This window comes from Xyrauchen texanus, chromosome 1 (genome assembly GCF_025860055.1).
Source record: "Xyrauchen texanus isolate HMW12.3.18 chromosome 1, RBS_HiC_50CHRs, whole genome shotgun sequence".
NCBI lineage: Eukaryota > Metazoa > Chordata > Actinopteri > Cypriniformes > Catostomidae > Xyrauchen > Xyrauchen texanus.
The window spans coordinates 34,984,103-35,011,841 of record NC_068276.1 but is presented as its reverse complement, the minus strand read 5'-3'; the positions used below and the strand labels follow the sequence as shown (position 1 = coordinate 35,011,841).

General features: G+C 37.5%; 1 protein-coding gene across 2 annotated transcripts in view; it reads right to left on the bottom strand.

The window, feature by feature from the left end:
• Nucleotides 1–27,025, bottom strand: part of LOC127637474 (bromodomain-containing protein 7-like) — a 41,549-nt gene extending 14,524 nt beyond the window's left edge. Inside the window, exons 1-7 of one of the 2 annotated variants that reach the window (XM_052118671.1) lie at nucleotides 26,888–27,008; nucleotides 23,437–23,483; nucleotides 22,531–22,641; nucleotides 15,797–15,920; nucleotides 13,113–13,220; nucleotides 10,527–10,662; nucleotides 9,037–9,142 (exon numbers count right to left, since the gene is read on the bottom strand). In XM_052118671.1, the coding sequence (XP_051974631.1) occupies nucleotides 9,037–9,142; nucleotides 10,527–10,662; nucleotides 13,113–13,191 (321 nt within the window). In that variant the 5' untranslated portion in view covers nucleotides 13,192–13,220; nucleotides 15,797–15,920; nucleotides 22,531–22,641; nucleotides 23,437–23,483; nucleotides 26,888–27,008. Of the gene's footprint in view, nucleotides 1–9,036; nucleotides 9,143–10,526; nucleotides 10,663–13,112; nucleotides 13,221–15,796; nucleotides 15,921–22,530; nucleotides 22,642–23,436; nucleotides 23,484–26,887 lie in introns of both variants that reach the window. The other variant, XM_052118592.1, reaches the window with a different exon arrangement.
• Between the last annotated feature and the right edge of the window lie 714 nt (nucleotides 27,026–27,739).

The window sequence follows — 27,739 nt, the reverse complement described above, 5'->3', positions numbered from 1 at the left end:
TTTCTTAATCCTTGTGCTTGAAGTTCTGGGGCTCTTACAGGTACATCTGAGTTCCAAGCATTTGTTTTATCTAGATTCCATGTAATAGCACATTTTCCCATGAATTCTCCCAAATCATGAACTCCTTTAGGTTTACTATAACACTCATACTCCTGGCTATAATCTATGTCATACCATTTTGGGATTTCTACCTTTCCTTTTTTTATTTTAATGTTTTCTTTTATATCCCCATATCTACACCAATCTCCCCAATGCGGTTTATTGAAATTATCCTTAAGAATGGAATTTCCCAGAAATGCCAAACATTCTGCTGGGCAGTATGGTCTAATATGCTTTCTTAAATGACAAAAGTTTCTATTAAAGTTGGCACATTTTTGATAGTCATGCTGATTTGGAGTTACCGTTACCTTATTTAGGGTTGATTTGGAGCACAGTAGGCAGTTTTCCATACCTACTTCTTTTGCTGTAAAAGTTGCCCATTCATACCATTCATTATTTTGTGCTGTTTCCCATAACCTATCTAATTTCCTATTATTTCCATTACTCTCGATCTTATTTTCAATGTTTCAACGTTGTTTTGATATCTTTTGTGTTTTACCTAATTCTTGATTTGTTTGCGTTATTTCTGAATTGCTACTAGGTTTGACTGAGGGCTGAAAAATCAATGATAGGGAAGTCTGGTTGACTTCCTGAGTAACAATGTTGGCTGTGGCTTGAGCTTGCATTGCCAGATGCAATAGGTATATGATGATTATCACAAATGTTATTGGATTCATTTCTATTGCTTTGTTGATCTTCTCTGCTTTGCTCCACTCCCTGTGTAACTTTTTCTGAACTTTTAACATTCTGTACCTTTTCCTCTTGTGTCTCTGGTCTTACCACACTTTCTTTTGTACTGTCGGGATCAAGTTTTTCTCCTTCTCCTGCCTTACTTACTTTGGGTACTCTTGTACAGTGGTTCAAATGATACCAGGTGGTACTTCCTTCGACTTGGACCGCTGTTGGAGTAGCTGTCACCACTTTGTAAGGTCCCTCTCTCCTGGGCTCATTCCACTTTCTTCTGAATACTCTAAAATAGACTTGATCTCCTGGAACGACTGGACAAAATGTCTCTGTCTCTTTTTCAGGCTCTTTTCTCTTTTCCTGTAAATAGATAGCTTTATGTATTGCAGTTAGTTTTTTCATATATGACCTCAGTTCCATTTGCAATTGCTCTAGAGGGGGTCCTTTGTATGGTCCTCTGCAATATGGCACAGGCATGGGTCGACCCGTAAGCATTTCATGCGGTGTTAAATGCGTGCTTCTGTTTGTTTGCATGCGATAACTCATTAGCGCAAGAGGTAGAGCATCAATCCAGTTGAGTTTAGTACTTTCACATATTTTGTTAAGTTTGGCCTTGAGGGTACCATTTACCCTTTCCACCAGCCCTTGAGATTGTGGGTGGTAAACACAGCCTAACCTCTGTTTTATTCTTAGTTGCTGTAATACTTGCTTTACAGTTTTTTGAATAAACGCTGACCCGTTATCTGAACTTATTTCTGATGGTATTCCAAATCTAGGAATTACTTCCCTTGTTAGAAACTTAATAACTGTTCCTGCCCCTCATCTGCTGATGGTATTGCTTCTACCCATCTGCTAAATCTGTCTATTACCACAAGCATGTATCTTTTGCCTTGTACTCGCTTTATCATGTCCACATAATCCATTACTAAGTGTTTGAATGGTCCTACTGGTATTGGTATGTGGCCTATCGGTGTGGTTGTTCCCTTCCTAACATTGTTTTTGGCACAAATTTCACATGTGGACAGAAATTCGTCTACCATTGCATATAAGTATGGTGACCAATATCCTTGCTGCTTAATTTTCCTTACTACTTCCCCCCTTGCGCAATGGTCAAATCCATGCGCATCTGTAATAAGTATGTTTAATAGTGTAGTTGGTGCTACTATCTGTCCTTCATGTGAACGCCAAATATCTTCTGTGTCTTTTTTGCTCCTCTTTGATGCCACATTGTCTGTTCATATGGACTTGCTTGTTGTTGAATTCTAATTATATCCTCTATCTGAGGTTGTGGTTCTATTAAAATTGTTGGAGCTAATACTGCCACCTTACATCCTGATGCTTTTTTAGCTTCTAAATCAGCTGTGTTGTTACCCTTAATGATATAATTGTTTCCTTTTTTATGAGCCTGACATTTGATAACAGCTAATCGCTTTGGTAACATCATGGCAGAAATTAACTGTACTATCTGTTGTGTGTGTTGGATGGGAGTCCCATCACTCTTTTTGAAACCTCTTTGTTTCCACACAGCCCCAAATAGATGATATACACCATGAGCATAAGCTGAAGCAGTAAACATATTTGCTATTTGTCCTTTTGCTAAATGGCATGCAATTGTGAGAGCTTTTAATTCCGCTACTTGAGCCGAACATGGCTGTAACACAATGTTGGGATATTACTGGTATAAATTCATCCTTGTCTTTCTTTATTATTGAATATCCTGTATGAGTTCCTGTATAATCTCTAAAACTGGAACCATCAACAAAGTAAATTACTTCTGCTTCAGAGATCGGTGTTGACTCAAGATCTGGTCGTAGCCTAGTGAATGCCAATGAATTAGCCACACAATCATGTGGCTCACCTTCAAAATCCAGAGGAATCAATTCAGCTGGATTGATTGTATTACATCGTTTAATGGTAACATCTGGATACGTTAGTAGTGACGAGTATGCTAAAATACTGAGCTTGCGTTAAAACAAATTTTCCTTGTTCTAGCAACTCTACAATTTTATGATGCGTGTAAATGATTACTGGGTACCCCATAGTCAATGTGGAAGTCTTCTCATATGCAAAATATAATGCAGCAAGGCCTTGTTGGTAACATGGTGGGTAGCCTTGTGCTACATTATCCAACTTAGTGCTATAGTATGCTATGGGTTGTTTTTTCCTGCCACTACATGTCTCTTGCATCAATACAGCTGATGCATAGCCATCAGTTCTGTTTGCCACATACAGGTAAAATGGTATAGTGTAATCAGGATTACAGAGGGCAGGTGCTTGTTGTAATTCTTTTTTTATAGATTCAAACGATATCATTGCATCTGAATTCCATTTTAATTTAGTATTTAAATTTTGCAATCCTGCTTGTTTCATGATCTCTCTTAGTGGAGCTGTTTTTACTGCATATCCCTCTATCCAATCAGAACTAAATCCTGTCATTCCTAGAAAGGTCATCATCTGTCCTACTGTTTGTGGCAATGGTGTTTTACTTATGCCTTCTAAATGATTTGGAGCTATAGCTTTTGTACCATATGAGATCAGTCGTCCTAAGTATTCCACTTGTGCCTGGCAATACTGTAGTTTTGATTTGGATGCTTTATGTCCTCCTTGTGCTAACCTAGTAAGTACTTTAATAGAATCTTTATGACACTGTTCCAATGAGGTGGAGCAGATCATCAAATCATCTACATACTGCAGCATTACGCTGTCTATTGTTAGGTCTTCTAAATCAGCTTTGAGAACTTGATTAAATATATGTGGTGAGTGTTTAAATCCTTGTGGCATTCGTTTGTAAGTATACTGTTTTCCATTGTATGTAAATGCAAATAAGTATCTACTTTCCTTTGCTACAGGAACACTGAAAAATGCAGAACATAAATCAATCACGGTAAAGTACTTGGCATTAGGTGGGACATTTGTCAGCAGCGTGTGTGGGTTTGGAACATTAGCTGGCCAATCTTCTACTATATCATTTATTGCTCGTAAATCATGTACTAGACGCCACTTAGATTTATTTGCTTTGATTACAGGAAAAATTGAAGTATTGCAATAACTGTTTGTTTCCACCAATACTCCTGCTTTTACTAGACCATCTATAGTGTCTTTTATGCCCGTTTCAGCTTCAGGCCGCAAAGGGTACTGCAATTTTCTTGGCAGTCGTGCACCTGGCTTAAGTCGTATTCTTATTGGACTGGCTGACTTTACCAATCCTACATCTGTGTCATGCTGAGACCATATCTCATTTGGTACTTGACACTCCAATTCTTTAAATAGTTCAGTATCAATAGTTTCTTCCAATTTGTGTGTTGTCATCATTTGCATTTGCATTTTTTCATTGATGACTATTTCCTGTGGATTTCTCAATAATGATGTCCCACACAAAATTTTTATGTAATTTTTGTGACTAGAATGGAAAATCAATGGATTTATCGTTGTTTCCCATTGGCACCGTTTAGCTTTTATCATCATTGGCCCCAAATCTTTTGCACTTGAATTTTTACCTACATATAAAGATACATGTGGATCGGAATCTGTAATATTGAACCACTTTTTTACAAATTCATTCTCTGTTATATTCAAAGCTGCCCCCTGTTTACCTATTATGATGTATTGGGAGGTTATTTCGATTTTTTGTTCTTTAGCTCCTTCCTGCCATTTCTTTTCTATTTCTGCATCTCTCTTAGGATCATATATCATTGTACAGTGAAATTCTGATCTTGGCAACTGTGCTTCTGGAATCTGTGCTTCAATTAATTTTCCCCATTTATTTATTATTTGTCTCACATCGTTTTCTATCTGTCCTATCCAGTACACATTTGCTTTTGGCTCAGAAATCATCATTTGAGTTTCTACTCCTTGTAAATCAATATACACTCCGTCTGGAGAACACAAAATTTGAAGTTCCATTTTACACAATGCATCTCTTCCTAATAAATTAACCGGTGTCTGATGTGATACTAGGATAGGTATGGTTGCCATTTTATTTTTAGTTTGTAGACAAACTGGAGAAGTCATTGGAATTAGCTGCATTTGTCCCGAGAATCCTACTGTCTTTGCAAATTTTCCAGACAAGGGGAGATGTGAGGCATAATTTGAATTTACACATGTGTAAACTGCTCCTGTGTCTACTAGCATTGGTATTGTTTTTCCTTCTATTTTAACCTGCAGCATAGGTTCTTGATCAGCATTGGTTGTTATAATTGGAAGCTGACTCTCCCCTATAGGACTCTCTGGGCATCCCTAATATCCTTGATTTGGTCCTCCCCATGGGTTTACTGGACCTTGAGATGGACCTCGAAAGGGCTGCCGCCTCTCCCCCCCTCCAACCTCAGGTGGTGCTTGCCATGGATTTATGGGGCATTCATTTCTGTTATGTCCAGTTTGTTCACATCCCCAGCACACTCTTGGAGGGAATCTTTTAGGTCTGCCTCTTCCTCTCTGTTCCCCTTGCGATGGTTTTGTTTTCCATCCCATCATATCTGGTTGTTGAGCATAAACATTGATGATGGGCGCAGGGCCCTGGTGTGTATTTTTAGGGATAGCTGTAACTGGATTCTGCTGCATGTTTGGTGTTAAAACATTCACAGGAGTTACTACTGTCATTTGCTCTGATTCTTCCTTCATTACGGTGGCTTGAATCTTTTTCTTGTTCTTTTGTATTAATTCTTCAAGCTGTAACTGTGTTAGTTTTTTCTGCAGCTCTTTCTCTTGGGTTTTTAACTTTTGTTCATTTTTCCTGTATTGCTCTACTGCATGAGTCACATGATCACAAAACTCCTTGTGTGTTTTGGAGGTTAAGCCAACCACGTCTTCCAGCCTGCTTTTTACAGTTTCTGGCATGGCATCTATTACAGCATTTCTGAACAACGTAGCTATTAATGAGTCTCCTTCTGGATTCCCTTCAGTCTCTTGCTTCCATTTATTTAGTTGTTTCTGAACATATGAAATTGGGTTTTCTGTTTCCCCAAGCTTGTCCCCTTTTAATGCCTTAGGGTCTATTCTGGTTGGATATTCATTACGCATTGCCTGCCACATTGTTGGACGGTATTCATCAAAAGCAGTTCCATCCATATAATAAGAATCCACAGCTCTATCAAGATCCGATGCTTGAAGGATTTTCACCATGTCAGCTCCTCCTATAACTTTTGCCAGGAGTGCTTTAATGTCCCCCACAGATAACAGTTTGCCCATTGTTTGTTCTTCAAGCACTCTTATCCACTTTTCAGCACCCTGGTGGATATCAGGGAGGCGAGCGACAAGCCCATCAAGGTCCTGTGTAGCCCAAGGCACATAATGTCCCTGCGTACCCTTAATCAAAATTGGGAGTTGTTTCGTCAAAGGTCGTAACCTATGCTTCTCTCTTCCTTGTATCCAATTTCCATCATCACATGACAACTCCTCTTCACTCTCCCTCTCCTCTGTGTCTAATAATCTGCTTCTACTCTTGACCAATTTATCTGTATCTCATATTAATTTCTCAGTTTCTTTAACTTTCCTATTTATTTGTGCTTCTATTATTTGCGCTTCTGCTTCTATTTTCTGTTCTTCTCTTCTTATTTGTCCTAATGATTTTTCATATAATGTTTCTTTATTTAACTGTGCTTTCATTTCTTGTAACGCTGTCCTTGCTTGATCATAACAGTCTAATGACAGACTCTTCTCACTTTTTCTATCCTGCGTCTTTTTTGGTCTTGCCCCTAATTTTGTAAGTGTTTCTTTTTCAAACTGCACATTTCCTTCCACTTGCATTTCTCCTAAAACCTCTACAGTTCCCTTGAGCATTGGGAATTGACCTTCTGAGGGTATTTTTGGAGGTGATTTAACAAGAGTCTCTTCTCCTTTTTTATTCATTTCTTTTTCTGTCTCTTTTAATATTTTCCTAGTCTGTCTTGTGGTTTTTAGAGCATTTTCTCCTTTTTTAAACAATATCAGTACTTCTCTCTCTCTCTCTCTCTCTCTTTTTGCTTCTCTCTTCTTATTCTTGTTACTTTCTTTGGGTCTATAATTTTTTATCAATGTTTCCATCTCCACGCACAAAGCTACATCAAATGTCCCATCTTTTGGCCATTTTGTTATATTTTTAGTTCTTTTTTGCCATTTGTTTGAAAGTTTACAAACACAAAAGTTCTTTACACAACGGATATTTTAATCCTAATATATCTACTGGAGTTGCTGCCATAATTATATTTTTTATAACAACCTTTTGTTTTAATATCCACTTTAATATCCACTTACTCCATTGACTTTTGTTTTAAAACCATATACTGGACCCAAAGCTTTTAATTATTTTCCTTATTATTTATTATTTTATTTTTCCCTTAGCTATTTTAGATTTTTCAAACTATTTTTAATTTCTTTATCGTTGTTTAATTTTTTATTTAAATTTAAATTTTTTATTGTTATTTATCCCTGTGCTCTAAATGTTAAACTTTAAGCACAGATATCTCTTTTGACTTCACAAATTATCTATTTGAAGTTCACTTGTCTTCTGTCACTGTCTAGTTCAGAAGCTTAGAATATTTTTACCATCAGCTGCCAACTGCTAGTTCTAAAAAAAACCTCACAGCTGAGAGTTAATTTTCTTTTCACGCAGCAATGACTCCCGCTACTGGTTACACATGTTACACTATGTTAGATTTTAGTTTTCTATGTGTTTTCTATGGAATTTTCCTGCTTCCCACAGTTTTATGAGACAGCTTTCATTTCCAACATTCATTCAACATATAAATGACAAACTTTCTTTATTGGACGGCTTTTCTCCATTCATCTTGCCTCTTATTTATTTATTAGGCTCATAATACATCCACTCTGTGTTCCTGTTATTGTTTAAGGATTCATCAGACATCTCAATCCCTGTACTAGGTTTATATTTGTATTCAGTCCTACACTTTCAAACACAGACTCAATTACATTCACAACCACCGAAATGTCACACTTAGTACACACAATAGGCCTTTATAAAAACAGAGCTCACAATAACACAAAATAATTCTAGAACACAACTATTCTACCACTCCTCTTGAGTGACCCGTTCCTACAGGATTTATACACACACACACTCCTCTTGAGTGACCCGTTCCTACAGGATTTACACACACACACACACACACACTCCTCTTGAGTGACCCGTTCCTACAGGATTTATACACACACACACACACACACACACACACTCCTCTTGAGTGACCCGTTCCTACAGGATTTATACACACACACACACACACACACACACTCCTCTTGAGTGACCCGTTCCTACAGGATTTATACACACACATACACACTCCTCTTGAGTGACCCGTTCCTACAGGATTTATACACACACACACACTCCTCTTGAGTGACCCGTTCCTACAGGATTTATACACACACACACACACACACACTCCTCTTGAGTGACCCGTTCCTACAGGATTTATAAACACATAACAATTACCAAAAATGTACTGTTATCCATCAAGGCCCACTTAACAGTAGAAAACGGATGATTGCATGCAATTATTTCTTCTGGAACCAAAACCCTTTATTTATTCTTATTTTCCTTTTTTTTTTTTTTTTTTTATTGGTTTAGAAGGGCTTTTTGAGTGTTCTTACCACCACAGGCAAACTGGCAAGTAACACAAACGTTTATAAGCAAAATATGCTTACCTCTTAATGGTGGCCACCGTGTTTGTGTTTGCCTTCCCAGCCAGCCCGCGATGTAATGACTCTGCTCTCTTCTGTCCCTGTTCGGGCGCCAATTGTTGTAGATTTTTGCCTTAATCTATGAAGAATCACTCTCAAATTCTTAGGTTTTGATTTCAGAATATTAGACTTTATTGCAACCAATAAAGCCGAGTCGGCCTGCAGAGCAACTAACTCACTCTGGGTTTCATTCACTTAAATACATTTTCACAAACAAGGTTGGGCTTATCCTTTTTTTAAACATGCGTTATCTAGCATCCTCAGACTCTGGTCTGACCATATTAGGAAGCTACAGAACCACCTTTGTAAGGGATATTTTCTCCCAGCAGTCATGAGCCCACACGTAATGCTTACTCTGCACACTTTCAAATGTCACACATATATGGAACACACGTTCTTAAGGCCTTCATGCACATACAGCAAACTATATGTTTGCCTGTCAGATATAACTGTGGTACAAATCAACAATGTTTACATTAATTATACCTGATAAAATCTCCTACAACTTGTAATAAAGTTGGACCAAAAACACAGTGCTGAGTAATACATGAATGAGTATGTTGTAAGATTTCTTACAGTTTCAGTCTCCTTCAGTTGTTTGGAGTGCTTTCCACTGGTCAAAGCATCCAGGATATTATTATCTGCCATCCGGCTCATACGCTCAGCTAGGTAATCTGCAATACTACACAAAAACACAGACAAACTAAAATGGTCAAAATAACTGTCCAAACTGTCGAAATGTCAAGTTATTTTGCCATTACGTGGCATTGTTTTACCACAAAAATAGACTGGCAAGCAACAACGTCTCATTCAAGCAGTCCCCTGACTGAGCAGATGCGCATGAGTTCATGATGTGAAGAGTGCTCGTGCATTTCATTCTCCCCAACCGTTTTCAACACTTCCTTGAAAGTTTGTCGTATCTAATGATAGCATAACTTACAGCGCTCATATTGCTTCCTGTAAAGCTTGAATTATGGCTCACTATTGTTGCATGACGTTCAGTCCGTGACACACAAAGAAGGTTGTGCTGCAGGCTCATTCTGTCATGCAATTCCAAACATCTGTACTGCTAGAATTTATTATCCAAATCTAAAAACTCAGAACTGAAGGCCTATCACAGAAATGGAGGTGATGACAGCGTTTCACTAGGCTTGTATTGAGGAAAACTAACGGTCAAATTCACACTGCACATTAATTTTTCTGTCAAAATAAAAAGCTCCAGGTGAAGGTAAGTTAAATACAACAGAAATATATTGTATAAAACTAATCTAATCCTTAAAATAATAATAATTATTCATTCAGTAATATATCATAATAATAAACATCCCACATTAATAATTTAGTATTTTAACAACATTCACCTGGCTTACAAAAAGTGAGTGAAGTTGTAATTTGTGCACACCCCGTCCATTCACAAAAAATGTTCCTTTATTATTTTTAATAATATTAAAAAAATTATTTTTACCTCATGCATTAAACAATATTTTACAATATGGAGTGGTGGTGGCGTAGAGGGCTAAAGCACATAACTGGTTATCAAAAGGTTGCTAGTTCAATCCCCACCACCATTGTGTCTTTGAGCGAGGAACTTAAATCCAGGTTGCTCTGGGGGATTGTCCCTGTAATAATTGCACTGTAAGTCACTTTGGATAAAAGCATCTGCCAAATGCATCAATGTAATGTAAATGAATATATCTCCCAGCCCTATATGACTAAACAAACCAGGAGCAGCTGCCATCTACTGTATCTAAATAAAGTTGAGTGAAAATAATGATAAATAAATATTAAAATGAAATTTTTAGCAATTTTATATACTTTCTGTAATTTTCTGCTCTAAAGAAATTGGCATCGGCCATTAAAAAAAAATGTTGGTGCCAGATGGGCTGGTTTGAGTATTTCTGTAACTGCTGATCTCCTGGGATTTTCACGCACACCAGTCTCTAGAATTTACTCCGAATGGTGCCAAAAACCATTAATGTTCTTGCTAATCGGTGTAAAATAGTATAGATAATATAATACGAGCAAGAATGCTAAATATTGCTGACTGTAAGCACACACAAGCTTACCTTTCTGGACCTGGTTGACTGTTTTCCTCTCCATAGAAGGAATAAATAAGATCAGAGTCCTCTTTGCTGACATTGGCAGAACTGGAGTCATATGTCAGCGCATATGAGCTAAATGGACCATAATTAATATAGGTAACTGCAAAAAGAGAAACAGGAGAGGGAATTTAAAGGTCTATAAAAATAAACAATTTATAAAATTTTACACATTACCTAACTTCAGACAGATACCAAAAATAGCAGATATTTAGGAATAATTCAATAAGTAACTGCCAAAGCAAGCAGTTAGACTGAGAAGACTAAACACACTTGTGTCTAACAGACAATCAGAGCTCTACACAGGTATAACAGCAAATGCACTGCATCCCCAAAAAAGTGACTTCTGAAACTACAAAGTCTTCAAACTTGAATCGGTTGCTGAATTCTGATTAAACAACTTGATTTTTATATTTTATGAAGAATATGTGAGTGGTGCTGCTTGATATGCAAAAGTTGCTAGGGGGTTATACAGCAGGTGGTTGTCAGAGCATTACTATGCAGTTGCTAGTGTTCTGGGTGGCTGCTAGGTGGTTGCTTACTGGCCCAAGCCAAAAGAGCCCATCCTCAAGTCTACAGTTGAAGTCAGAAGTTTACATACACTTAGGTTGAAGTCATTAAAAAAATTAACCACTTCACAGATTTAATATAAATAACTAGTCGTTTAGGACATCTACTTTGTGCATGACACAAGTCATTTTTCTAACAATTGTTTACAGACAGATTGTTTCACTTTTACTTGCCTATATTAACATTCCAGTGGGTCAGAAGTTTACATGCACCAAGTTAACTGTGCCTTTAAGCAGCTTGGAAAATTCCAGAAAATTATGTCAAGCTTTTAGACAATCAGCCAGTTAGCTTCTGACAGGAGGTTTACTGAATTGGAGGTGTACCTGTGGATATATTTTAAGGCCTACCTTCAAACTCAGTAGCATCATGGGAAAATCAAAAGACATTTTTTTTGGACCTCCACAAGCCCAAAATGCAATTTCCAAATGCCTGAAGGTACCACATTCATCTGTACAAACAATAGTATGCAAGTATATATACCATGGGACCACGCAGCCATCATACCGCTCAGGAAGGAGACACATTCGGTCTTCATGAGATGAACATAGTTTGGTGCAAAAAGTGCAAATTAATCCCAGAACAACAGCAAAGGACCTTGTGAAGATGCTGGAGTAAACAGATAGACAAGTATCTATATCCACAGTAAAACGAGTCCTATAGCGAGCGATACAACCTGAAAGGCTGCTCAGTAAGGAAGAAGCCACTGCTCCAAAACCACCATAAAAAAGTCACACTACAGTTTGCAAGTGCACATGGGGACAACAATCTTACTATTTGGAGAAATGTCCTGTGGTCTAATGAAACAAAAACTGATCTGTTTGGCCATAATGACCATCATTATGTTTGGAGGAAAAAGGGTGACGCTTGCAAGCCGAAGAACTCCATCTCAACCTTGAAGCATAGGGGTGGAAGTATCATGTTGTGGGGATGCTTTGCTGCAGGAGGGACTGGTGCACTTCACAAAATAGATGGCATCATGAGGAAGGAAAATTATGTGTACATATTGAAGCAACATCTCAAGACATTAGCCAGGAAGTTAAAGCTTGATTGCAAATGGGTCTTCCAAATGGACTATGACCCAAGCATACCTACAAAGTTGTGGCAAAATGGCTTTAAGGACAACAATGTCAAAGAATTGGAGTGGCCTTCACAAAGTCCTGACCTCAATCAGATAGAAATTTGTGGGTAGAACTGAAAAAGCATGTGCGAGCAAGGAGGCCTACAAACCTGACTCAGTTACACCAGTTCTGTCTGGAGGAATGGGACAAAATTCCAGCAGTTTATTGTGAGAAGCTTGTGGAAGGCTAGCTAAATAGTTTGACCCAAGATAAACAATTTAAAGGAAATTATACAAAATACAAACAAAGTGTATATAAACTACTGACCCACAGGGAATGTGATGAAGAGTTTAAATAAATAATTATCTCTACTATTATTCTGACATTTCACATTCTTAAAATAAAGTATAACTGACCTAAAATAGGGAATATTTTCTATGATTAAATGTCAGGAAAATTTAGTTTAAATATATTTGGCTAAGGTGTATGTAAACTTCTGAATTCAACTGTATAATAATATAGCTCTCCTTCAACTAACCCCTTTTTTTAAAAGTCATCAGAGTAGTTTTGAGCATTTTATGATCCATCATGTGAATCATAATCATAGGTCTGATCACTTACAAAAGTAACAGCAAACCTTTCCTCAACTAACCACATGATTAGATGCATCACTTATGTCCATAGCACAAACAGTACAGGGCAAGTTACATGCTGATGTGTAATACTTTGGATCAGGGATTTGAACAATTTGAGCAGTAGTGATTCTTGTCTTAGAAAGCACTAATAGATAAAGATATACAGCCCCCACCGATTCGTAAGTGTTTTATTTTTTTCTTCCTATTGACAGTATGCTGTTCAGGAACCATGCGATTTCTTTGGCACACAATGTAAAATTCCACCGGAATGGAGAGTGTATGTATATTACCTGGGTTGACCATGTTTCTCTTGTCTTCTTTGAAACCCTGAAGGGTGTTGATTCCAGTCTGAAGTCTACCACCGATCATGTCCAATCTGACTGGGCAATACCCTGGATCTAAAATGGAAATATATTATTATACTACTTGGTCCCTTTCCATCACAAACTTGCTCTTCATGAAATCAAAACTGATCCAACTGTATTTTTTATGGTACACTCAGTAATGTTTTATGTTATGCTGGCTGCCATCTTGGACTTATTGTGCACAATTCATCAGTACATGTTAAAAAAAATGTGTCTTTACAATATTTTATCAAAACGTAATAGTTTGCAAATTTTTTGGCAGTCATCAGAAATCTCTTACATTTCAACCCCTCCCCTTCAAACTCTTGGCTCCATTCTGGTATGTTGCTCATTGAATATCCTGTTTCACTTAAGTATATCAAGATTATAGAAGTTAAATGGGATGCAAACAGAATGTCACATTGAATCATATTCCCATACCTCCAACGCTCGGGTCAGCAGAGAATAGCATTCTGAGTTGATATTCCTCTCACCACAATTGTACAGAGCGGTTATCTCAGTTACCGTTGACGTCAGTTCGAACCAATCTGGTCATTCTCTGTTGACCTCTCTCATCAACAAGGTGTTTCCATCCACAGAACTCATATATGCATGATTTTATACACTGCACTGCTACCACACAATTGGCTGAATAGATAATCACATGGATGATTGTTGGTTCCAGAGGTGCTGGTTTGAATTACTGCTAACTTCTGTAACTGCTGATCTCTTAACTTTTTACACACAACAGTCTCAAGAAATTACTGCAAATTGTGCCAAAAAAACATCAGTGAGTGGCAGTTCTGCCGATGGAAACGCCTTGTTGATGAGAGAGGTCAACAGAGAATAGACAGACAGGTTCGAACTGACAAAGTCTATAGTAACTCAGATAACAGCTCTGTACAACTTTAGTGAGAAGTATAACATATCAGAATACGATTCTGAGATGCAGGTTGGCGCTGTTTTGGTGGCACAAGGGGGACCTACACAATATTAGGTAGGTGGTTTTAATGTTGTGGCAGTCTGTGTATATGAACTTAACAAAAAGCTCAGTGAGAGAAATTAATGAGGGCAAATTAACTGAGGTCAGAGCAATGAAAACACTTATTCTTAATACCTTAAATTGAATGGCATATAAGCTATTTTTATTATATATATTTTTCCCCGTCTAAACCTCGGGATGATTTCCATCTCTGGTCCTGCCTGATGTTTAATTCCCACTGTGTCACTGTGTGAAGATGACCAATTGCAACATGTGCAAGCCAGACTTCACTTGAGTCTACAAAGACAGACTTCACAGAGGATGAATTGATGCAAACTCAAAGACATGGGATTCTAATTGAGCCTCTGTCTGAAGCATGGGCTCAGGATGGAGTTCACCAAAATTATCTGCGATAAGCTTCAAGCCAGACTGCGATGCTCCTCACATAATGATACCTATATCAACTTGGTCAGAGGGACAACACTCTCTTAAACTACATAGAAAATGAATTAACCACTAAAAAAAGCCTTCATCGGCCAAAATCAAAGGACAACACATCTACGTGTATTTCCTCAGTTCATTTGGGATGACTTCTAGGACTTTAACACTAAAACCTATAGTTCATATAAAATTACTTAGATTACTTAAACTAATTACTTAGTTTACTAATTTTAACCACTAATAGTTTTAAACATAAATAACTAATATTGGCATTATATTCATTCATTTTCTGTTATAGCATATTTCATGTACAGCTGATTTGAAACAACGCCTGTTGTAAATAGAGCTATACAAATAAATTTGACTTGACACTGATTAAATAAATAATAAACGACGTCATAATAAAGCCATGCCAGCAACTTTCTTCTTGACTCAACTGAGTAATGTGCAGGAAGATAATTCACCTTCTCTGAAAAGCTATGTGCTTGAGTGAGGAGTGTGTAGCTTGTGCACTACAGATGGCATGCAAGCCACAACATGCTTTAAGCATTCCATGTCTCCTGCCCACTGCAGCAGCCAGACTGATTTGCGTAAACAAGCAACAAAAAAGAGAGACTAAAGAATAGAGACAGTGAACACCCCAGCAACATATTGGAATGTCTCAATGCCAGTTATAAAAGCATTGTGAATTGCTGCACAACCACTGTTCAACTAGTGCTATACTTTAAACACACAGTTATAGAAACAAGCCATGATGGAGGACAGAAGATTTTGATCATTAAGTTATGTTAACATAGAAACCAATTAGTATTCAGAGTAAAAGGAAAATTAATTGGTTATTTTCAAACAAGCCCAGGATCAGTCTAGGTTAAATGAAATTGCTCCCAACACCCAACTGAAAAGGTCTTTGATGGTTTGTCTTTCTAACATGGAACACAAAAGGAGATGATAAACAGAATGTTAGCCTCACTCACCATTCACTTTCACTGTATGGAGAAAAGATGTAATTAAAGTAAATGGTGACTTAGGCTAACATTTCCTTTGCTCCACAAAAGAATGAATATCAAACAAGTTTGGATCAACATGAGGGTGAAGAAATTATGGCAAAGTTTTCATTTTTGGGTGAACTATCCTTTAAAACTCAATAATCACTGAGGATTAAACATGACAAACTAGTCCTAAAAAAAGTGACCTGTATGATTCATACCTTGGCGTGTCTTTTTTGGCTACACGGGGTGATTGGGAGTTGTCACTTGTGTCCATGACTGACAGTTGTCTTTGGCAGGGTCAGAAGCCCCAACTTCCTCCTCTCCTAACTGGCTGTTGGAAGTCTGCAGATCAGCCATAATTACAGTTACTGTTCTTATGCTAAAATATGATTTCATACATTAATTGTAGGATTTTAATAAAGTAGATTACATTAGGTAGGTAACATTTAAACCTAAATTATGTCCAACAAAAATATTTTATCAAAATACATGGTGATTCCTTCCATTGGAGCAGGAGCTTTCTTGCTCAGTGAAGTGTAAGAGAGACTCGCTTGTAGTCAAGACAAATGGTTTTGAGAAATGGAAATACATGACTTTGAATTCATTATTCACATTAGAAAATATCAGTAAAATGTAAGTAATGTGCTGGAAAGAAACAACTCTCATGTGCTTTAAAAAGAACAAGCACTCTGTCAATGCTCCTGACATGGCAACTGGCCAACATTAAAGGAATATTTCAGATTCAATACAAGTTCAGTTCAATCGACAGCATTTGTAGCATAATATTGATTACCACAAAAATGCATTTGACACGTTCCTCATCTTTAAAAAAAAAAGAAGTTTTTTTAAGTTGTTGACTACATCGTCGTGGCAATGAAGTTGTAAAATTGTCTATAACTTTACACAGATGCGGGTAGTAAGTTATTTTATCAGACTAAAATCATGTTAACACATTGTTTACATCTTGTGTCTATACATATGAAACAGTATTTTAACATTTAAGGATTGACTCCATTCACTACCATTGCATTTTTTTGGGGGCTACACGGGGTGATTGGCAGTTGTCACTTGTGTCCATGATTGACGAGTTGTCTTTGGCGGGGTCAGAAGTCCTAACTGGCTGTTGGAAGTCTGCAGATCAGCCATAAACTCTATGCTCTGCTTTAAACTGTCTAATCTCTCCCATAACAAACAAACACACAAATATACACATATGTGCCCAAGCATACCCATTTTCCCTGATTGACAGTTTTAAGTGAGTTAAAGTCACTGTTACAGGAATGGTAGTGAAAGAATCATTTTAAACATAGCACAACAGCGCCCTCTGCTGTACAAACTGGCTAGCAAAGAACATTTAGAAAATGCCTGTTTGCCAACAGACCGTACTTATATTAAATTTGTATGTTTATAATTTTGATTTCCCTACAGTTATTATAATACATTTTATTAAAAAAAATGTAATCTTTGCACTATTTCATTTTTATTGCGATTATTAGTTTTACTTTCTCTGAAATGTTGATTTCTACGTTTTATATCCACTTTGAGTTGCATTTTATGTATGAAAGGTGCTAAACCAATAAAATGATCATTATTATTATTAGATTTGTTATAGCAGTGTTTCCCAAACTGGGGTATACGTAACCCTGCGGGTACGTGAGTTGACAATGGAGGTACGCAAATAACATTCTGAGATTTACTGTCCTTTCAATTTCATCAGTTTAAAAATAACATTCAAATCCAGTTCATGTATTTCTCACTGGCAAAAAGTATTTTGTGTGCCCTCTAGTGTAGAAACACCAAAATGGTTGTGTCATAAATGTCAGAAAAATATGCAATGAAATAACCCCATATTTTGCGGTTAAAAAAACGCATGTACATGCGTCGTGCATCAAACAATTATCTTTTTTCACCAGCCTAGTTCTAGGCTAGGTTTTTTTTTTTTTTTGCAGTTTAAAACATAATTTGTATTTAAGTTTAGATGCATAGGGAGTTTTGATTCTGATGGTATAAATTCAAAAGCTTTGATGACTGGTGTCAGACATTCAGCTCCACCAAATAGTTTTCCACATTCACACAGTGGCAGCTCCTGAAAAAATTCTCAGGAGGGGCAATTTTTCTGATAATGCTTAAGGTGACCCATTCAATGGGTACCGATTTCCCCTCTAGCTACATAAGTTACAGGTGGAAAGCTATGTAAGAAATTAGCATCAAGGAGCCTTCATAAGCAAAAATGACATGGCTCCGCAATTAATTATTCCACTTATTCATTACTTACATTAATCCAATGTTGTGTGGTGTAAAATAGCTAAACAGGACACATTTTTAAAAAAGATATGTCCAGCAACAACATAAAGACGAGGGGCAGCATATAAGTCAATACCAGAAGCATTTATTGACTGATCTCAATAGTATTGGCTTACAAAAGCAAAATAAGTTATCACAGTACAAATAATCAAGGGTGTTCTTTCACATTCCTCAACACTGTATAAACAATCTGCATTTCCATAAACAAATGAAATATCAGCTTAAAATACAAGTAGACATATTGTTGAGAGAAGTGGATCTTTAGAATTATATTTTCTGGAATGAAATGAACATGAACAGATTTTGTTTTTTAAACTTTTTTTTTTTGAAAGAATGAAAAATAACTATTTAAAACAACATCAACTTTGAACTGATTTGGTTTGTGTGTGTGTGTGTGTTAATCAGGAAATCAGGCATGTTGAGGACTAGTTCCCTCTCCATGGAGAGCATGGCCAGTGCATTCAGACGTTCCTGGCCCATTGAATATTGCAGGAATGTCTTAACTCGTGTCAGAAACACCACCTGTTGTCATGGGAGTAGTTATGAGGATGTTCAACAGAGTCACAGTCTCAGAGAATGTCTCCTGGAGGTTGTAGCTCATGAGAACCTGGTACAGTGCCAGCGCACCACAGGAGCCCTTGAATTCAGGATTCTCATAGATCAGAGAGAGTTCTGTCTTGAGCTTTGCCTTGTTCAGCATGGTATATGCATTCACAGTGGCCTCATCAGGAAATGAATGGCAGTACCTTTCAAACATATCTGCTTGCAGTAAGGTAGCACTCACAAGGTGGACAGTGAAAAAGAACCTTGCTTTTTTTGTGATCCAGGATGGTGTTGCAGACCTCTTCAGACAGCCTCTCCTTCTCTACTCTCAAAGCCGTTCTGGGTCTTTTGGCTCCTGTTGCTACTTGCAGCTGCTGTTGAGAGGAGTCCCTGAAGGCAAACAGACCAATGTGTTTGTTAGGCTATGTACAGTACTGTAGTCTATATGATGCATATGTATATGCAATTTATCCACGTATAGTACAAAGATTTCAGTTCCATTTAAAATGGGCAGGGATGCATAAAGTCTTTAGTGTTTAAGTTAGCCTTTGAGTCTCACCTAGCCTGGATGTTCAGCACAGTATACAGTTTATAAAGTAAGCTAGATTACACCACTGGCCATATATAATGAGAATAATGTAATTTCAAACACAAATGCAGTCTCCTTTCATGCATACATTTTCAAATGACAAAGCTCTGCAAATTATATTGTTTAATCTTACCTTATGGCCTGCACACTGTTTGTGAAGCTGTCGAGGGTTTGATGAAGACAGCATCGATGTCCTTCTTCTGGAACAGAGTATCGACGTGGGGCATGATTTTGTGAAAAAGCCACAAGAAATAAAAAATGAAATCTTCATCATGTAGCATCCTCACGTAGCCATATGCCTCTCTCACGGTGGGCTGGTCAAATGAACACAATGAAGCCGTCCTGATGGCTTCAAAACATTGTATGATGTCGTCTCGATTCTCGTAGACAGTGTTATCAACTCTGCTGTTGAAGTTCCACCGTGTGGGTGAAGTTCTGGGCAGTCTTCGAGCAACAGTCTGGTCAAGAATGCTGGTCCCGTTTGGGTGACCGGGAAAAAAAAAGTTGCAATCCCGCTCAGATCGGAAAAGAAAATATTAACTTTTTTGATAAGAGAAGTAGCTTACTGCATGACCAAATTCAGCAGATGCGCATAGCAATAAACATAATGGGCATTCTTAAAATGCTCACGCACATTTTGCTGCACACCAGCCTTCTCTTCTCTCCCCTCATCACACTGGCTCCATCGTAAACTTGCGCGATGAGTTTAACTTTCTCGTTGTCGACAAAAAGACCGTTCAGTCTCTCCTAAATCTCACAAATGAGATTGATTCCGAGATGGGAAGAAACTAAAAAAAAGTGTTCCTGCACTTTATGGTTGCTATCGATGTACCTCAGCACAAGCACCAGCAGTGTCTGTGTAGAAAGGTGTGGCAATGTTCACTCTCCCCAAAGCAGACAATCTCAAACAGCTATCAATGTGGGTCTCATGTTTCTTTATCTTTTCTGAAAGATGGTGCATGTCTGTTATACCTGTCGCTGTCAAAGCGGTGCTCTCTGCCGTGCCGCCTTCAGGGTGAAAGTGTAGGCAGGGGTAGCAGAAGACTACATTGGCTTCGTCGCAGCCTGCTAAACAGGTTTTTCGTTCGTACCAATTTTTGGAAAATCCTCGAGTGTAAGACTTTCCCCCTTTAGTAGAAACCTGTTGAATGATTACATTTGATCTGGGAGGTCCTAATTGTTTCGTTGACAATTCATCTTGATTCGTTCGCCGACAAAAGGAACTTCTTTCAAAGAGACAATCGAGTTGCACTGAAAGCTAGCCATCTTGACAGTAGTACGTGAATTGATTGACGCTGCTACCCGCTCTTTTCTTAGTTACGTTCATGGTTACTTTACGTATGACGAAAGCGCGTAAGTGCAAGCCCTCCCGGAACACATAGAGATTGTATTGAAAGCTCTGATATTTGAAAAAAAAATTGTTTTTACATGAGAGTCTATGAGAGACTTCTGGGGCGATTTTCAACCTGACTGAAATCGCCCCAAAAGGGGCAGGGCCATTTTAAGCACGACTTTAGCATGATTGGCAGATCAGACGTCAAGATTAGAACACTGATAACGACTGTTGTCATGACAGAATTGGTTAGAAAAAAACCCTTCCTTTTCCCGTTTGGCAGTGCGTCGCCCATATCGCCCTAAAGAACACACCGCCCCTGCATTCACATGCAGTCAGTTTCACTCACATTTGCTTGTATGGTAGAGACCTGTTTTTACATAGTTGTTTTTTCAGCAAATGAGCTCAATCTTGCTAACAGTGTCAAATGTGACATACAAAATCACCTTGAGCTGACCGCACAATTGCACAAATACTTACCCGCAATGCTCGAAGTAGGCTGGCAATGCTGTACCTGCAATGATGCGCAATTCCAGGCACAGAACTGACCGCTATTCTTGCATAACACGACGTGATGAGGGGGGAGTTTTCAAGTTATGCAGTTATATCATATCTAGCATTCCCATCTCAATCGGTAAGCCATTTATTCAGTATGTATACGATTAATATAACATGTACAAAACATGTAAAAATACAACATGTTTAATTTAAGGGAGTTGTTTAACAAAGATAATTGTGTTAAACACATATTTTCAAATCACCTTGTGTGAATGTTATCTATGCGTTAGAGAGGGGGTACGCGAAAGGATGTTTGAAGGGGTACGCCACTGTAAAAAGTGTTGGAACCACTGCGTATCGCTATATAAGTTTACAATCACAGAATATACATTTCTTTGTTTATTACAAATAAGACAAATGAGTGCTATATTCATGCAAATGACTATGTAATGTTGATTTTCTGTGATTGGTGAATTATCAGTATACCGTATTTGCTTTGAGTCTGTGTATATTGATTGAATTTGACTTGAGTCTGCGCAGTTGCGATTTCGGTACCAGACCTTCGCGTAGTGAGCAGGAAGTAAAGCCACGAAATCAAGGCCCCGCCCTCACTCTCCCTGAATCAATCGCAAGCACACACCCCTTCACTTTTGACGGTGTGAAATAATTAATTATAGAAATTTAGATATTAAATTTAAAGCTTCAATCTCCTCAGTCCTCCGAAGATCCCGAAAAAAAGTCAGTTGGTGCTTCAGTGACTACTTCGCTCAGAGAACCTGTCAATCACAGCTGTCAATCATGATGTCACAGCACCGTTTTTATAGCATCAAATAACTAAAAACAAACTTATTTTGAAAACAAACACTTGAAATTACATCAACGTGATAGAAACGACAGTAAATGACAGAAACTATCTTTGGAAAAAAGATATGTGAAGTGTAATGGAATTGTGTAGTTGGTCTCACGTCCTGTTGAATAACATGGGGAGGCGGCGTTTATAACCTATACTAGGACCAGTCACCGTGGGGCAATCGAGACGTTTTGACTTCACTTTTGAGGGCTTGTGCGGCACACTTGGCTTGAACACATACATATTATTCATGCTATTCTTTACTCAAGGTGGCGCTGATGTTTCAGTGACTAACTTGATTTACATTTGACATTGCTATTTGACAAAGAAGCAACATGAAATAAACTAAAGCTAAAGTACAGCACATGAACAGTATGATTTGGCTATTGTCTTTTGGGTGTAATACTAGACTTTGTAAGTTGTGCATCTGTTTAGACTAAAAAAGTGCCTGAGATAATACATATGTGTACATTATGTGTAGCTCAATAAGTGTTTGAAAGCCAGTTGCATCTCATTAAATTTCAGTGTGAATCTTCATATATGAAAAATAATACATCAAAATACATCAGAATATATTCTACTCTGTTATTATCTAATTGTCTTGAAAATGTTTTGAAGATTTTACATGATCTGGGCATTTTGTAGATCCATTTATTATAGATATAGGTGCCAGGTCGCTTAAGACCAGAAGTATGTAATAATGTTTGGCGGGTTAACGGTAATTTTAAATATAATCAAAATATTAATACACTGAATCTGTAAGCTCCACAATAAACTCTCACTAACAGTAAACCTTTCACCACATACACATATACACTCAACAGAGTCAACTCACTGTGCTCAAGATCTTCATGCCAGAGTGAAGGAGTTTCTTGGCTGCTTTGTAGTAAATGGTCTCAGGTTCATTATAGATCATTGCATTCTCGCCCATTATTCTGAAATCCATCTGTTGAGAAAAACAGTACAGCATCAGCAAACTATTTTATAACATCTGAATGAAACTTTCAGTTATAAAAGACTGAAAGGTACAGCCAATTCAACAGTTACAAAAAACAAATAGTTCCTTAAATTGAAACCATTAGCTTTCACTTTTTAATGGACTATCAACTACCAGTAAGAATTGCCAAGTATGCTTACACATACAAGGAATTTGTCTTGGTGACAGAAGCTTCCAGTGCACAAATAATACAAGACAGAGACAATAATAATAATAAAAAGTAAATAGAAAAAAGTATATAAAGAAATGACTAATTAAATCCTCCCTATAAAACATAGATAATGAATAAAACATAATGCACAATGCATTTTCAGCTGGTTCTATCAGGAATTTGATATTGGCAATTAATCAAGACACAGGAGCAGATTGTTCCCAAAGTTCCCATGCTTGACACATAAAAACCCTGCTTACTGGGTCTGCACTGCATTTATATAAATAACCACTCTTGTACAAGAATGTACATTTACAGTTCATTATTGCTTATTTTTATCAGTTTGTATTTAAATGTAATAAAGAAATTGAGGGCTGCTTTCCATTTCTCATTTGTTACTTTATTTCTCAGTTTTGCTCAGACATGCACCACTCAATTCAATGTAATTATTTGTGCATTGTTTGCATAGTGGAATGCTTTATTTGCAGTACATATTGTGTCAAAGCAGCTCTACAAAATAGGGGGGGAAAATAGTGCATTACAAACCCCCTAGAGAGCAAGCCAAAGGCAACAGTGGCAAGAGAAAAACTTACCTTGTGTACAATGGCAGCCAAAGGTTTGGAATAATGTTCAGATTTTGCTATAATGGAAAGAAATTAGTACTTTTATTCACCAAAAGTGGCATTCCACTGAACACCAGTCTGGACATTAATAACATGAAACATTGCAATTTGAAAAAAAACTTAGAGTTCTCATCAAAACATCCTTCACATGCTGCAATTACAGCTTTGCAGATTCTTGGCATTCTAGCTGTCAGTTTGTCCAGATACTCGGGTGACATTTCACCCCACACTTCCTGTAGCACTTGCCATAGATGTGGCTGTCTTGTCGGGCACTTTTCACACACCTTATAGTCAAGCTGATCCCACAAACCTCAATGGGGTTAAGATCCATTCTTTTTGTTTTCTGTTCAAAAGTGTCTTTTTCTTTGCAATTCTTCCCATTAGGCCTGCACCCCTGAGTCTTCTCTTTACTGCTGTACATGAAACTGGTGTTGAGCGGGTAGAATTCAATGAAGCTGTCAGCTGAGGACATGTGAGGCATCTATTTCTCAAACTAGAGACTCTGATGTACTTATCCTCTTGTTTAGTTGTACATCTGACCTTCCATATCTCTTTCTGTCCTTGTTAGAGCCAGTTGTTCTTTGAAGAATGAAGTGTACACCTTTGTAGAGGTCGACCGATTAATCGGCCGATTTGTTTTGCATTTTTTACATAATCTGCATCGGCCAATATCCACGCATATCAAGCCGATTATTAGGCAGGCGCATCTGTGGGCAGCCTAGTGTTATTGTGGAACACGTGTTCGACGCACGCTGCCCCTAGAGTCATTTTCCAGCAGAGTGAGCAGACCTCATCCAGTGCCTAAGGAAGGAGCTAAGTTCCTTGGAGAAAACAGTAAGGGTTAAATTTATATAACTTCTTTAGATTTAATTAAAAACTTTTGATATGTTACTGCCAACTTCAAGAAAAAACGTGACAAACGCGATAGTTGACAAGACGTTCGGCTACTTTGCATATGTAGTTGAAGTTGCATTATCACAGCAGAAGGGTTGCTATCATGTCACAATAAGTAAGCAAGAATTTTGCAATTACAGAGAGTGAATCTGAGACTTTTATTTGTTCTGTTTGTGTGTCTTATATTTGAGAGGGTTGTCACTCAATGCAGAGAAATAAGTAATAAAAATATACCAACGCTATTGAAGGACTGGCTTTGGTAAGCTCGGACGTTATCGGTTCTGCTGTCGGTACTGGAGAAATTAAGAAAATACATTCTTTATTGCTATAAAGAGAAAGTTATTTTATCTCGCCAGCCATTTCTATGTATAATAATATGAAACCATTTGTCTGTGATGCAATTTAGCTATTCGCAGTCAGAGAGAGAGAGAGAACTCGCTCACGCGGTGCCACAGCGAGCCCAACACGAGCACAGCTTAATGAGTGACGGAACTAAACATTCAAACGTAGCCTGGTTTAGATCTGTGATTATTAGTCTGATTTTATTTTAGATTTCGCCTTCCAAAGATTATAAAAAGAATATTTATACATAAGCCCCATTCTGTCTAGCACAACATCCTTCCCTTCACAGCGGTGCACTGACATTTCTCCCTAAAACTCAAACTTAACGTCAGAATCAGCACGATCGGTGATTGTTGTAAAATGCAGTCTAGCTACTGTTGCTAAACTGTGGGACGCGTTTAATAATAAAAAGAGGGCAAGAGATACCGTTCCCTAGGCGGCACGCGCTCCGAAACACACCGCAAAGAGACAAGCAACGTATAGGCTACTTTGGGTTTCATGCGTCTAAACGATCAACAATACACAAAAATGTCAAAACGACCGGCTTGAAGATTCACTTAAACACAGTTTATGTCTTAAATGGACGTAGTTATGGAAATAGTTGGGGAGAAAATATGCTGCATCAGGAGCCTATTAGATCTGAATTCGGTCTTAAAGGGGAAGCATCCTAATAAACATGCCGACGATTGAGCCATTACTGCGAATCAAACAACAAAAGGCAAAGAGAAAATCACAGCTCTTGAATGAATAACTTCTGCATTAATAAGCATTAATCTATCTATGATAAACTATGCAGTGTTATTTTACAATTGATTACTTTATTAGATTTCTTTTTAGACCACACCTGAACAGTAATGTCAGTAGACCTTCCTGAAATTAAATCACTGTGCCTATATAACGTTTATCTTTGTGTAATATGTAATATATATATATATAAAACAAAAAGAACCGTTAAGAATACCGTTAAAGTACCGGATCGATAAGCAGTATCGGTAAGATAGTAATACCATTAAAACCTTAACGATACCCATCCCTACTTATGCCTGTGCTTCTCTTGGATGCTCTGAATATTGGATTACGTGTCTGGATTGCCCCTTAATTAAAGCTGCATTTGGATCTCAACCTTCGTGTCTCGGAGCAGTTTGTAACACCTGCTTTGTTTATTTAATATATTTGTTATACATTATTTATACAATATGTTTTTACATTATACATTTTTAATTTTAAGTGTACAAGTGCAGATTGGTCAAGTGTTCAATAAATGTATTTGTTGAGAAATGTTGTCTATCTTAAGTAATTATTTGTGTTACATTTTATCTTTCAAATAAAAGGTTCAAATAAGAGGTTAAAAACAAGCACATATCGGCCAAATATCGGCCAAAATAAATCGGCAGCATTAATCGGCCATCGGCCGACCCGGATTTCAAAAGATCGGCATCGGCCTGAAAAAAACAATATCGGTCGACCTCTACACCTTTGCATGAAATCTTCAGTTTTTTGGGCAATTTCAAACATTGTATGGCCTTCATTCCTCAAAACAATGATTGACTCAGTTTCTAGACAATGCGGTTTCTTTTTTTTGTGCCAGTTTTGACCTAGTATTGACCTTAAGACATGCCAGTCTAATGCATTCTGTGGCAACTAAAAATCAAATACAAAGACAATGTTAAGCTTAATTTAACGAACCAAATAGCGTTCAGCAGTGTTTGATATAATGGCAAGTGATTTTCTAGTACCAATTTATCATGATTACTAAAGGATAAAGTGTTGAAGTGATGGCTGCTGGAAATGGAGTCTGTCTAGATTTGATCAACAAAAAAAAATTCAAATAGTAATGTCCGGACTATAATTTGTGATCAGCTGAATGCTACTTTGGTGAATTAAAGTACCAATTTCTTTCCAAAACAGCAAAATCTGTACATTATTCCAATTTTGAAACTTTTGATCGGCAGTGTAGGTTATTATACTACATAAGCAGGCTCATATCTGAACATCAACTGTATTAACATGACGTTCTGTACATAGATCAAGCTTTGAGACTCATCCACTGCTCTGACAGCATCACAGTCTCCGTGTGTTAACGGATAAAGCTGCTTCACAGCTCAAGACGAGCTTAGAATCTTACATGTAACCTGCATATAGAGAACCATTTCCCAGCCAGCTAAATGAATAATAAGTTACCTACCGTCGTGTGTGTTTATCTGATGTGTTTCTTGTGCTATTTGCCCATTATTCAAAGTGAAGCTGGAGGTTGAGTCAGGTCAGAGCCATAGAGTCAGGTCAGCGCTTGATCAGCCTGCATTTGTTTTGAGTCGGTAAGGACTACAGACTCGGAGCGCCTCTTTACAGTGTTTCAGAATTCAAACAGCGGCTCCTACTGTTCGGTGGTGTGTACTACAACAAGCCTTCGTTGATCTTATAAGATGTTTTCGTCAGTTTTCGTCATTTTGTACTCCACATGCTCTTTATTTTTGCAGCTAATTTCGCAATGTAATGCAATTATTTTTGAATACTTGAATCTTTAAAAGACTACAAATATTAAAAGTAAATAATATGTATATATTAATATAATACTCATGTATATAGTTGAAGTCAGAAGTTTACACTCACCTTAGCCAAATACATTTAAACTCAGTTTTTCACAATTCTTGACATATAATCGTAGAAAACATTCCCCGTTTTAGGTCAGTTGAGATTTTACGAATGTGAAAAAGAGAATGATTTATTTCAGCTTTTATTTCTTTCATCACATTCAATTAGTCAGAAGTTTACATACACTTTGTTAGTATTTAGTAGCATTATATTTCAATTCATTTTAGGTAGCCTTCCACAAGCTTCTCACAATAAGTTGCTGGAATTCCTACTTACAGAACTGGTGTGACTGAGTCAGGTTTGAAGGCCTCCTTACTCGCACACGCTTTTTCAGTTCTGCCCACAAATTTTCAATCAGACTGAGGTCAGGACTTTGTGAAGGCCAGTCCAATAATTTGACTTTGAGTTCCTTGAAGCCATTTTGCCACAACTTTGTAGGTATGCT